General features: G+C 32.2%; 1 protein-coding gene across 2 annotated transcripts; it reads left to right on the forward strand.

Annotated features, from left to right (window-relative positions):
* Positions 1–814: 814 nt before the first annotated feature.
* Positions 815–4586, forward strand: LOC108332529 (uncharacterized). 2 transcript variants are annotated; one of them, XM_017567830.2, is made up of 8 exons: positions 815–1171; positions 1245–1385; positions 1733–1825; positions 1919–2045; positions 2439–2548; positions 3121–3201; positions 3933–4015; positions 4099–4586. In XM_017567830.2, the coding sequence occupies exons 1-8, from the start codon at positions 836–838 to the stop codon at positions 4313–4315; spliced, it is 1188 nt and encodes a 395-aa protein (XP_017423319.1). In that variant the 5' UTR covers positions 815–835; the 3' UTR covers positions 4316–4586. The 2 variants fall into 2 exon arrangements, with proteins under 2 accessions (XP_017423319.1, XP_017423317.1); XM_017567828.2 differs by having other exon boundaries at positions 4094–4366.
* Positions 4587–14408: the final 9822 nt, after the last annotated feature.

Here is a 14408-nt window from a genome sequence, read left to right on the forward strand (position 1 = left end):
GTACATACTATTCAATCTACTCAACATACAAACAGTGTCCCAAAACAACATACTAATTCAGAATTTATCATACATACATATCATACAACCAATTGAGATAAAGTTTCTAGCTCCCCTTACCTTAGAGAGTAACAGCCCAACTCACAGAGATACTCTGACAATGCCTTACAATGCAAGGAAACTCAACAGAAACCTATTACTCACCAATTGGTGATAGAAAACAGCTCTTAGAGCTTGAATTTAACTAGAAAATGAAGGAGGAAACTATTAACCACATGCAAAGCAGAAACGATGCATGTTCACAGTCCAAAAAGGTACGGATAACAATGGAAACAACTTACCAGCTGAAGAACAAGAAATTGATCGGTCCAAAACGAAGCCTTCAACGCCAGGATCGTCTAGGCACCTCCTGATCGTCAAACAGATAACTCAACAGTGAGAGATTGTAGAAAGAAGTCAGAGAACTTTGAGGAATAAAGTTCTAGAGAGATGAAATGTTCTTAGAATAATGAGAAGTGTTTATAAAATTCTATTTATATTATAAGATTATTTTAAAGTAAAATAATTTGTCTTACTATTTTAATACACTTATTTGCTTTATAATACTCTATTTTTTAGGTCCTTACAAAGTCAAACGCTCGTAATTTAAAAAAGTGATATGTTTGTGATAAAATTTCATTACAAATTAAAATTAGTTTTTTTACATAAGTTAATTTATAAAAAACGCTATGTGGATTTTGTTATTTTTTTAATTTATTTGAAAGAAAGAATTGAAAGCATTAAACTTTACTGATTTCATATGGGCCACACTCTTGGGCTACTTGGGATAGTGCAGATGAAACAATTCCTACACATGAAGTTGGTGTCAACGCTTCTTCCGACAAAGCCCCTCTTCCTATGCAATTGTTCTGTTCCATTCCCCTTGTGGTTCTGGAACAAAACTCGCTTCCTACTCACACGCCATTACAGTCACCTTCGTCGTCCTTCATCACTCTCTTACACAAATATGGCCCAAGAAGAAGGGGTGGTGGTGTCTTTGCAGGAATGGCAGGGTTGGGGCACCACCTCCCCACTCCCCACCATGGTGGCACAAATTGTCCACGATTTGAAGGGGCTTGAACATGACTTGGATGCCCACATGAGTTTTGGCGGCAATGGCGGAAAGTTAAAGGTAAGGGCCTCCATCATCGTGCTTACGTGCTCTCAAGTTTCGGTTTTTATTAATTGAATTTTCGGATGCTTAGGGGAATTTTAGAATACAAGAAGATAAGAAACACCGTGCCACGTATCAGGCTTTGGCTGATTCGGAGAAGAAGCTTCAATTTTATTCGGCCAGGCAGATAGCTTGTCGCATTCTCGGTAGCAGGGGTTACCTTTGTCAGAAGGTTTGTTCTTTCTTAAATGAAATATAGAAAAATATCAAACACAGTTTTGAAATTGAAATCTGTTTTCACATTAGTCCCTGTCATTAGCTCGATACGGAGGACTATAACGATAGTAAGTAATATAATTGAAGGGCTAAAAATGATACTGAGCTATACATATCAGAGATGAAAATGACCATGATCTTAACTTAAGGAATTTATCAAGAACTACCATTATAGTGCCACAAAATTAGTGACTAAAGTGGAGATTTATTCTTCTTAAAATGACTAAAGTTTCAGGAAGATGCATTTGTTGGGTGATGGAGAACATGTTTTTTCTTTTAATCTTCGGTTTTCAAACTTTGTAGTGCTGGCTTCCCATGGAGGATTGTATGTGTTCAGAAGTCACATCCTGCTCGCTCCACCCGGGAATAAGATTTTGGCTGTATATGCATCCCAAGGTTTTGGTGTAACTTGTGATTACTTGGAAGTTCTTCATTTTGGGGTTTTATCTGTTTCTCTTGATGCATATACATTTTGGCCATCAAATGTAGGATTTCTTGAGACAGAACAACACTGGAAAGATTTTGTGGCAGGTGTTTGGGGTTGATGCAGCATCTTTGTGCCTTTTTGGCATTCCTGAACACGAGGAAATCATGTGGAATTCCTTAAAAGTGGCAGGTCTTTCAGTTTATATAAATTGACACTGGATGTAGTTGTTTATTGATATAGTCATATCTTGCTTCATTCTCTATGATCTATGTTTCTACAATTTCTGCTGTATATCTTTTTCTTAGTGTTTAATATCACTATGACTGCTTAAAAAGTAATCAAGGAAATATAATATTCTACCAGATTTGGTCAAGGACAAATGATTGTATTTCTTAATTTCAAATAGAATCTTCTTATGGCAGTAATTTTTAACTGGTTTGCCTGATACCAATTTAGATACTTGTTCATGATTTAAGTTAATACCATTGTTATAATGGTGTGTATGCTCCAAGTCTTTTAATACTTGAACCTGCTGCACATTTTGTACTCAGTTGCTTTGGCTGTGGATTGTCTTTATTTCAGGAAAAAGTAAGGTGTGGTGCCTTTATCCCAACAAGAGTGCAGTTCTAAAGTCAGTTCAAAATGCGTTTGATCAGGAACCAGTTACAAGTGATGGAATTGCACCTTCAGAGGTTTTATTTTAAGCATTATAATGATTGTTATATCTTGTTGATTCCAGATAATGCTAGTGACTTTGTCTATACTGAAGAGTTAGGCATTCAAATATAGAGCAATATGCACTTTTTTTATTCTGGTTCATTGCTTTCCTTCTTTTGTGTATGTAATCTTAAATTTCTTGATACTGGTTCAGTTAACCAATTTTAATGGAAACAAAAAGGTATTTTTGTTGAATATCCTCCTACTTTGGATTAGTAGAGCCCAAATGCATTGCAAGAATGGCTTAAAATTAAAGTTTTCTGGAATTTGAGAGCCTGACCAATTCATGATTTGATGTTTTGATCTCTGAATTATGTCTCTAGGGTGTGGGTTAAGTTACACAATTTAAATGGATAATCGGCACTGAAATGACAACTTATAAATTACAAGTGACCTTTCACTCTAAATAGAATATCTTTTTTATTTTATGCCAATCAATGCCACGTGTAAAATAAATATCACAATGTTGCTTGTAGCATTTATTATAGATTTCCCTGTTTTCTGTTCAGTGCAATCATGTAATAGTTTTCTTTTGAGTGTGAAACAGTTGAAAGTAGAAACAATCCATCATTTTATTTTGATTGATGGGACGTGGAGCAATTCAGCAGCAATGTTTAGGCGCCTTCAGGTACTTCTGGATGGCTTTCTTCCTTTTCTTAAGTTGTATATTTTCATAATTTGATTCTAGTAGAAGTGCCCAAAATTAATCTGCTCCATGATTGTTGGGTGCCAAGGCAGGACAAAATCTCATTATATGGAACACTCAAACTTTTTAGACTTGTAAGCCTTATACATGTTAGTGCGCCTGGTATCCTCTATGTCCTAATGACACTAGGCGCATTTGACGTGTGCCAAGAAAGTAAAGTTATTAAATTAAGTATTTAACATTACAAGCCATACTACATTAAGTATCAGAAGGTGGAAGGAAACAGAAAATTTCAACTTAATCAAACAGTCTGACCCAAGCTACCACGTTTATGATCAGATACTTGTCGCTTTTGCTGAGCAAAATACAGCAATTGTGGCATTAGAATTTCTCATGTCAGGAAAAGAACACCTCTAGAGAAACAATATTATGGTGCCCTTTTCTTTTTTATATTTGATTAGGACAGAGATATAGATTATGTAATACTTTGTTTTATTTTTCCTTTTTCCCTTAGGATGAGAATGCACATGTGGCAAACAGCACAGCAATGGGAACAATCAAGAAGAATAGGCTTTCGTATTTTATGATGACCCAATTGGATTATAAAAAACAAGTTTTAAAAGTCCATGGAATGAATTAAATTTGTGGTGAAGCAACATCTACAATTTTTCTATGCTAGTTTGTAACTTTGCTTGAAATTTTGTTTCCAACAGGATAAAGCAAAGTTAGTTTGGGGGGATGAGGATCTTCCATGTATATCCCTAAATCCTGGTGCTTCTGCTATGCATAAACTTAGGTGAGTAAGAAAATGAAATTAAGATCAGACAACTTTGGTGTGTTTAATGTAACATATGTTCGTCCCTTACGTTTGAAGGGCAGACCACAGCCATCTTGGGATCGTACATGCACAGCGGCAGCTGCAGCTGGCTTGCTCTCAGAGCTCCAACTTCTTCCACAGTTTAGGTCCATTGAATTGGACGAACAGGCAGAAGCAATAGAGCATGCTTTATCAGTCTTATTAGATGCCCTCACAAAGAGACGGGTTCGCATGGGAAGGTCCATAACAAGAAAAATGAGGCAAACCAACATCCGATAGAGACATCCAAGATTGTTCTGACAACGTACACAGTAAGCCTGTTGCAATTTTTGGAAATGAGAAAACTCTAAACCCTGTACATGTAGGCTCAATGGGAAATTTTGGCTTTTAGTTATGTAGTCAAGAATTTCCAACTTCTTCACATTAACGTCTGAGAAAGGTTTCAAGTCTTAAATTTCTCACTGAAGTGATTCCATTTAAAACATTTGGATGGAAGTGTACCTTTTTTGGGTGACAAGATAGAAATTTAGTTGTCCATGGTTTGAATCTATATTTGCCGTAAGACTGTAGGGGAATAGATCATAACGTGTTATCTTTCACCCAACTGTTATTTTTCTTTGTATTTTAAAGAAAAAAAAAAAGCTTAATCATTCTCTTCGCTACTTCCTTTGGTTTTCTTTCTTGATCAAACCTAATGTAAAACATTCATAGAATCGAACTTATTCTTAAGAAAGAAAGGAGTCAAAATAATGAAACAGGAATCAGAATATACTTTGGTTTGAATCTTGAACAGCTTAGGAGCAACGCATGCCTATATTATTAAAGGGGAGTCCAAGAAGAAGTGTTGAATGAGTGAATGAGTATAATATAATCTGTACTGTATACCCACTCAAGCTTTCTGTTTGCTGTGAGACTCTTAACCAATTTGCTTGTTCTCACGCCACTCATTAGAACACACAAATGAAACTTTTGTTTTTTATTTTAAGTTTTAACTCAACTTTTTAAATGTTTGACAAACCTAAAAGTGTACTAAAACATATTTTATGCAATGGTAAATATTAGTACCACGCTAAAAGCACTAATAATGCACCAGGAATCTAGAGACGATTGATTATTGAATTAACAAATATACAACAGTCTCAGATTAACACGAACCTTTTTAAGGTAATGATGATGCTGATGATGTGAAGTTGTGATCCAAAAGATGCTGATGCACACACAACATTCCAAATGTGGGTTTGCACTAAAATCATTGTTGTGTAAAATATTCATCTTGGTTTGATGTTTATCATCTTTCAATTAACTTGACTGTCAAAACACAAAACTAAACTTACTACCATTCGATAGGGATGGACCAAAAAGTCGCAGGTACAAATCATTCGATCATCGACTAAGCTTAGAAAATAAATAAATAAATAAACAAACGATTGACCAAAGAAGATGAAATAATTGTAAAAAATAACAAATGAAAAACATATTATTGAGATGTACAGATATGGTTAGTGCTTCGTGTTTATCACTGTTAAATTGGGGTTTCCACTTTCAAACTTTTCGGTTCTGACGGTCAGAGATTGTGTACTGTAAACAAAGTTTACTAAATAAAATTTAAACTTACTTGTACGTTTAAACCTAATTTAAGGCCGAGAGATGTTGTCCATAGGTTGAACCATCCAAATTGTATCAACATATCACTGAAATGATTATCCTGCCGACATTAAGATATAAATATTGATAATTGATTTCTAAATTTCCTAAACTAATGATTTGATCCTTGAAGGGTCACTTACTGTTTCTAATATAGTTTTGTAATTCGATATATGATTTATGTCTTTACAAAAAAAAAGTTGTAATATTTAGGTTTGACATTTTAACATTAAAACAAATAAATCTTTTTTCAAAAAAGAAAAAACTTAGAACAGTACGAAAGAAAAGAACGGGTCTTTATTGCACAACATAATTGTACAATGGCAGCTAGACAAGTGATTTATTATTCATAATTATTTGATTGCAAAGACTATTTTGTTATAAAAGTCAACGAAAACGTTAATTTTCAATCTTAGTCTTGTTTTAGTGTGTCTAGTTAGTAAAAAATATGAGAAATAAGAAAATGAGAAAAATAGTAATTAAAATGCATTTTTATTGCACTAAAATTAAGAATGTTAATAAGATGATGTCAATGGAACTAAAGGAACTTTCATTTTCAAAGTGGTAACTATTCAAAATTGGGAAAGTTCAAGTGGACAGTATTGTTTGTTTTTTCAGAAAATTAATGGGTTTGGCTTTGATAAATTAATTTTGGAGCATTTAATGTGGTGCCTAATTTAATTTGAACCACATATTTATATTGGATGCTGTATTTTTTCTTATGGAAATGTATGAAATTGATTTTTCACCTAAAAGATAAAAAGTACCATGAATTTTGGTGAAGCTGAATAATTTGGCACAACTACCTTTGGTTTAACAAATATTGGCCGACCCATCATCACCAAGACATGTTTCTAGTGGGGGATTTTTAATAAATGGTTTGAGACGTGAAATTTTATTTATAACTATATAAACATTTGAGGAACCACATCAAAATAATATTTTTATTTAGATATAATTTTTTATTATATCAATATATAAAAGATTTCCTTTTTATTTTTATGTTTATTTTTCAAATCTATTCTTTATATAACTTTTTTAAATAAAATAATTATTTTATTAATTTTACTATTTCTTTAAATTTAATTACTTTTAATTTGATATTTTTATAATTTAATAATTTTTTTAATTATAAAACTATCCATAAAATAAATAAAAATTATAGCAATTATCTATATTTAATTTCATAATTATAACAACACAATAATAACAAGTTTTATTTTATGTTTTGTTATCATAAATGTGTATATAACACGTGTTTTTCAAAACATATTTTCTTTACGAAAACCACTACATACTTCACTAGTATATATAAAAGAAATTAGGAGCGAGATCCTTTCGTTATACAATGAATAATTTGTTATTTCAAATTAGTTTTAAAAGTTATTTTAAATTAAATATATATTTTGTAAAATATTCCCCCAATAAATAAATAAAAGAATTATAATATAAAATGCAACAAACTAGATTTTACGATAAATTTTAATATAAAATATGTAACATCTCATCTTTAATACTAAAATACTACTAAAATGAATATTACATATATGATAAATTAACTAATATAAGAAACAAACTTACAAAAGACAATATCTACACTTGTAGATTCTTCCGACTTCTTTACTGAATCCCCTCGAACACCTATCGCTGAAATAACTGAAACAGATGTCTTCCTAAACTCACATCAATCAGGTGATCGTCGCAAAAGAGAAAACATACAAGGACAGACAACAGAAAAGCAAGGGTAAGCTAGTTTAAACAAGGATTAATCATATACTCATTTACTAAGTTTCATACAAGCATACTTATTCATTCACACCACATAACTCTTCATACAAAACACCACACTGACTTTGACCGTCCGGACTTAGAATGATTGCCGAGCTATAGCGGGTCGTGCACTCGTGGTGGCTTCTACTGCTTTGCAAAGTCATTGCCAATGGGTTTCACCCTACCACACTCACGAGGTTAGTCCGTTATCACTCACCTTGGGCCATACTGGAAGCACCCAAGACTAGGACATCTTGCTACTCCTCACAACATGGATCAATCCTCTCTACTTGAGAATGAAAGACCATTGGAGTTTCAAGATAACCCCCAAGACTGAACTCTTGCATTCATTCTAAACATACTTGAATCTCAACAAAAGAATTCACTTTGGATCACAACATAAGGCACCACCATGTAACCTCCATGTGAGGTCCATGGAATTACGTCCATAACATAGGGCACCACCATGTAACCTCCCTTTGAGATCCATGGAATTACGTCCATAACATAGGGCACCACCCTGTAACCTCCCTTTGAGATCATGGAATTACGTCCATCAATCATACTTTTAAACCACATACTTTGAAATAACCAACTTTCCCTTTAAAGCATAACTCACAACAATAACCAATTATATAACATAATACAACTCCAACATACTTCATAAGGCACTCAATGGTTCATTTAAAAATTAGATGAAATAAGGCACTCAATGATATAACTATGCGTCCCTTTCGCTATTCAAATAAAAATTAGAAATAACACCAAACCCCAACCAGTCGCATAGCGCCACGATTCGCTATGCGGATCATCAAACAAAGAGCAACCCTCTCAAATCATTCGCACAGCAAGCCCATTCGTTGTGCGAATACCTTGGCAGAGAGCATCTCGCCAGGGCAACTCGCTGTGCAAATCCATTCGCACAGCGAGTCTGCATAATCTGCAGAATGAAATTATGCAGAATTATGCAACTCAACCACCAATTACCAATTGTAACTATTTTTCTTAACTTCTAACACCCCTAGATTGTTGTATATACCTAATTAGACCTGACTAAGTGATTCTAAACCTTCACAACATCAATCTAAAGTGATTATGAATCAAAATCTATTCAAAAACTACAAATCTCTCAACCTAGAGACTCAAATCCAATTCTACCACTTTACACAGTTTCTTGAACCACTTAGGGACTCAAATAAGTCCCAAATGACTTGTCTAAGCTATCCCAACTAACCAATACCACTTCCAACTACTAATTCACAAATTTACTACTCCACTTCCTCAAAAATGACCTTCTACAAGTATAATTCACTTCACATTCTATCTAAGCACTACCATAACAGATTACTCCCATAAAGTACCTCCAACATATTCATTCACAATAGTTAATTCATCCAAAACAGTTCATCATCATCATATTGCAGTTTCACAGACTAAAGCTTTCAATACATACAATTCACTTTACTTTAAAAACCCAAATTTGTGCTTCAACAGCAGAATAACACCACACTCAGCATATATATTAATATAGTAACTAGCTTCCCTTACCTCAACTCAAGTTCTACACCGATTACAGAACCCCGACTGAAGCTTGCACTACAAGAAAACTCAACAGAAACCTACAACTCCGATAGGAAAACAACCTTAGAACCTAATTTGAGTTAGAAATTGAAGAAGACAACAACTCAATACATGCAACCAGAACTCTTTGCATGATTACGGTTAAAGACGTACAAGAAAAGAAGAGAAACAACTTACCGACTCAGAACAAGAAATTGATCGGTCAAGATTGTTTCCCTTGACGCCAGGATCATCTAGGCACTTCCTGATCATCGAACAAATAACTCAGTAGAGAGAAAATCTAAAGAGAAGACAGAGAACTCTAGGAAAGTGGTTTATAGAGAGATGGTACGTTTTAAAATAATCAAACTCGTTTAGAAAAAAACTATTTATAATAAGACCGTTTAATATTAAAATAATCGAGTCTCATTATTTTTAGACTACCACTACTTTCTTAAACTCGTTGGTTGTTTAAGAAAGCTATAATTAGGAAGTATGACAATCATTTCCTTCCCTTCTATTATTGCTAACACAAAGTAATTAACCTTAAATTAATCTTAAAGATATTATATGTATTTAAAAATCATGGAATTTAGAATATGTTGCAATGAATGAATGATTATTAAAGGTGTAAGGTTGAGATGACAAATCCTCTTAAAAGTTGTGGCAACTTCAAGCATCTTGTACCCATGTTTGTGGAGATATGATCTGAATCCACACACAGACACAAACACTCTTCCTTCAAAAATTCAAACCATGCTTTTTGCTAGTGGAGAATGAGCCTTTTGAAAGTTGCGTTGGAATCAATCAACCCTTGCAACAATGCCCTCCAATAATTATTACATATTTCAAAACACTCCCAATTATTTATTTATTATTAGATGCCCCCTTGATGTTAAGCTATCACACCAATTGTCTCAGAGATTCAGAAGAAACTGAGCACTGCTTTCATTATGACTGTCACAGTCACACATTTTGTTTGACAGACAACATTAGCGGCTTGCCCTACACCAGCGGTGATGAAATAGTAAAATACCATAAATTGTTTCGTTTTCTTCCTCACAAGTTGCAACATATTATTTATTTATTTATTTCTCAAAGAATATTTCATTCACCCTCACCGAGATAACACCACCCACCCATATTATAAAATTTCAATGTGTTTAGCATGATAAAACGATAATTGGTACAAATCCAATTAACCACACACCAGTATATACCATTCTTTGCTTTGCAAATTGAAACAACACACCCACTTCACCACTCATATTCCATTATTGATTTCCTTCAACAAAAGAAATGAAGCTGAACAAAAGCAAAGGAAAAAATGCACACCCAATCGTATTTCTTCTTCTGATAATAATGGAGGCAACCCATAATACAAATATCATATATTATTCAGTACAATCACGGGTCATTGACAAATTGACTTTCTATTGTGGCTTACCAGGGCCATCACATAATTAATGTTAAAAATTGGGAATAAACAAAAACCTAAAAGCTTTAACTTTCTAGTTCCTGGAAAAACATAAAATAGTTCCCGTAACATTACAAAAATTTTCTCTCTAATGCTCCTAAAAGAGGAAAAAAAATTAAATTTTTTCTCAAATATGAGGAACGAGGAAGAAACATCGAGGCCCGATTGAAGGAGAAATCGAAAACCTATATTCTCATCTGTGGGCCGTTACGAGGGTTTCAATGAAACGCAAGCCATCAAATCTGGGTGCAAATTTCTCCGTCGAAGAAGAAGATGAATTCTGCGAGGAAGCGTTCTCGCCAGTTCTTCTATCATCCTGCAAAAAAAAAATCAGCTTCAGACACCAAACGCAGAAAAGTGTTTCTTTTCACAAAATAATAATATCTTAATCTTATGTTGGACATTGAAAACGGCGAAACTTTTTGGGAACCTGATGGGTGGAGGAGGACAGTGAGGCAGCGGTGGCGGACGCCGCGGCGACAGAGGCGGCGAGGATGCCGGACTTCTTCATGGCGAGTGTTGATGGTGGAAGGGGAAGAATCTAGATGGGAATTTAGAGAAAATGCGGAATGGAGAAAAATAGAGAAACAAATTGATTTATGGTAATTTTGAAAAGGATTTGACGGCATATATATAGGAAAAGTCTCCTAGATGCTTGTGGTGGTAATCAATCACACTAAATTATTATTATTTCTATTTTTATTTATTATTTATAATTATTATGCGGCAAATATACCTTGTTTTGTTTTTTTCCTCCAAACTTACGTATTTGCCCTTCCTTCTTTCTGCATCTCGACTTTCTATCTCTTTTCGTTTAGTTACTAGTTTTCAACTTGGAAACCCGTGTTTCACAATTTTTTTTTATCTTGGAGAACTTGTCCACTTATCAACTAAAAAAAAATCAATAATTAAATTTTATTTTATTTAATTATTAATTTAGTTTTCTAATTTTTTAAACTATTTTAAATTTTTATTATTATATTTTTTTCCAATTTGACTCTTTTATTTTTTTTTAAATATTTATTTAATTTTCAATATTTACGACAATAAAATTATTATTGTCTAAGTGAGTTAAATAATTATGGTAACATATATGTAAAAGGTGGCCAGAATATGTTAGGTGATATGGTGGGAGCAACTTTTTATTTATTTATTTAGGTTTAGCATGTATAAAAAAAATTGAGTTAAGTTGAAATTGGAAACTTAAATTTGGATTAATAAGGAGGGATTCTTTTTTGTTTATTGACAGAGAGGAAGAACTGTCGTATTTTTTTCTTTCTTTGTCGGAGGTGAGTTTAACGGTTAATTTGGTTGTTAGCTTTTAATCATGACGCATCTGGGTATTGATATGAGTTTTAATATGTTTAATTGCGTGATAAAAAATTAAGGTTGTTGCTTTCGTATTTGTTGCGAAAGTATTTTATTCATTTTTCAAGATAAATTTTATTGTGTAATGGTCAACATTATAAAGGTATTGTGGTATTGTGTCGGCTGTGTATGTGTGGGTGGGTTATGGTTTCCTTTAAAGGAGACTACACTTTTGTGTTTGTTTTGGGTATGGGTGTAATATGTGTTTTTTTTGCGAACATTATTATTTCACATGGTAAATGATTATATTATATAGGTTGGGATGTTTGATAAGTTTTTGAAGTTGTGGATTTTCCAGACAATTGAATCTTCAAATATAGTAATGAAAAAACAAGTTGATGAGTTTGCAATCCAGATTGGTGGAGTTATTTTGAGGCATTGGGAAAACTTAAAGAGATGGGTTACAATATTGTGAATGAGTTATGGTATAATTTGATATTAGTTTTATGTTGGAAAAAAGGTTATAGCTCTTGTGTGATGATAATAGGGCAATGCACATGATATTGCAAGAAAAAATGAGGATATGCACTTGTTTATTGTACATTGTGTCTGAAGTTGAAATAGTAGATAATTTATTTGAATATTACCCTGCGAATCACTAGTACAAAAATGGTTTTTTATACCTATTAAAAAAGACTTTTTATACCTATTTTAGAGTAGGTATAGAATCAAGGGGTATAGAAAGTTTACAATTTTTTATACCTACTATTAAATTGGTGTAGAAAGTTTTACTTTTTATACCTATGTTGTGCATAATAGGTATAAAAGTCTTATATTTAGTTAGAGAAAATTTTTCTTTTTATACCTACTGGTGCTATAATATGTGTAAAAAACAAGACTTTTTATACCTGTTGTGGCTTTGACTGGTGTAAAAAGTGATATTTTTTTTAAAATATTTTATTTGTATGTACTACTATCCATATCCAGACCTGCATAAGATTCAATCCTAGAATACAGTTTAAATAATTAATAACAAGTAAAATAATCAATATTGTTTTCATTAACACATCAAAATGTAATATTTACTTAACAAAGTTCCTAAATATATTTACCTAACATAGTTTCTTAACATATTACACATAAAATAGTTCCTAAACTCAAAATGTAATATTGAAACATCCAATCATTTACAAATGGTTAAAAAAAATGTAACCCACTGCTCCCGAACATCCTTTATGACATGTTGTTCCATTGGAGACGTGTCATCAAATATCTACACAATGAATAGTTTGAATAAAGTTATAATATTAATGGCTTAAGATCTTAGTTATAAAATGTTCACGTTACCAATTTTCATGAGTCAACGACATTTGCAGATATAATTTTTTGCATGTGCCTCATGACATAATATCCGCACTCAAAGCTTCCCAGTTGACGTGAGCACTACAAGTTAAATTATGATTCTCAAATGGAAACAAGTTGAACTATTCCAAGCAAGTACAAAGAGTCTTTAGCTAATCAAATTAGAGTCATTCTAAGTAATTGTTCGAGGTGATTGATTGACTCAAATCTGAAACATGCATTTTTTTCTTTTTGTGTTAAGATGAAACAATATTAAATACTCAAGTATGTTCTTTAAATACATTTAACTCAAGGTAAAAAGAATACTTTTTCCATTAATAAAAAATATTATTATTCATTCATATCCATAATAGTCGGTTTTACAAAACAATTAAACGAATTATTAATTTTTTAATCTGTAGTGTAATTTTAAAGGAGTTATTCCTTGTATATACTTCTTTTAGTTTTTTATATTTCAGCATCGCAATTAAAATTTTCTTCCTTCCTATTAATTACATGAAGGATAAAATTATAAAGATCATATTATTTTGAAACTAAAGAAAATGACAGATAAAAAGTAGCATTTTTATCAAAATAAAAAGGAGAATTAAAAAGAAATGTTACGTGCCTAGTGCCAAAATCACAGCAGGTTAAGTAATGAAAAATATAATTTTCCTTTGTTTATTGGTTTCTTTTTCTTTATTTATTTCTTGTCTAATGTCTTAATGATTAACGTAATCTTAGATTTTATCACTGATTCTAAAAAGTTTAATTATGTTTTTAGTTTCTAAAATTAGGGTAAAATAATATTTTAGTGTCTCAGATTTATTAATTCAACCTAAAAAGTTTAATTATGTTTTTAGTTTCTAAAATTAGGGTAAAATAATATTTTAGTGTCTCAGATTTATTAATTCAACCTTGTAAACCTTAATGAGTGAGTGAACCTATAAACCTTTTAAATTATAACAGAATGAGTAAACTTGTTAACATTTGGATAAAAGTTAAATTTGTTTTTTCATTAATGGAAAAGCTACATTTTTAACGTTGACTGAATGTATTTAAAGAACAAAACTTGATTATCCAAATCAAGCTAAATTGATGATTAACAGAATAAAATAAAGTTGTATTTGAAATAGGATGAGTAATGATAAATATATACATGTATATATGTGCGATAAAGTAACCATATTTTGGCCATTGTAGATGCATATATATGACATACTAACCTGGTGATGAAGATTTTTAGTCTTGTCTACTAGAAGCTCTATCTTT

The sequence above is a fragment of the Vigna angularis genome, chromosome 11, assembly GCF_016808095.1.
Source record: "Vigna angularis cultivar LongXiaoDou No.4 chromosome 11, ASM1680809v1, whole genome shotgun sequence".
NCBI classification, from domain to species: domain Eukaryota; kingdom Viridiplantae; phylum Streptophyta; class Magnoliopsida; order Fabales; family Fabaceae; genus Vigna; species Vigna angularis.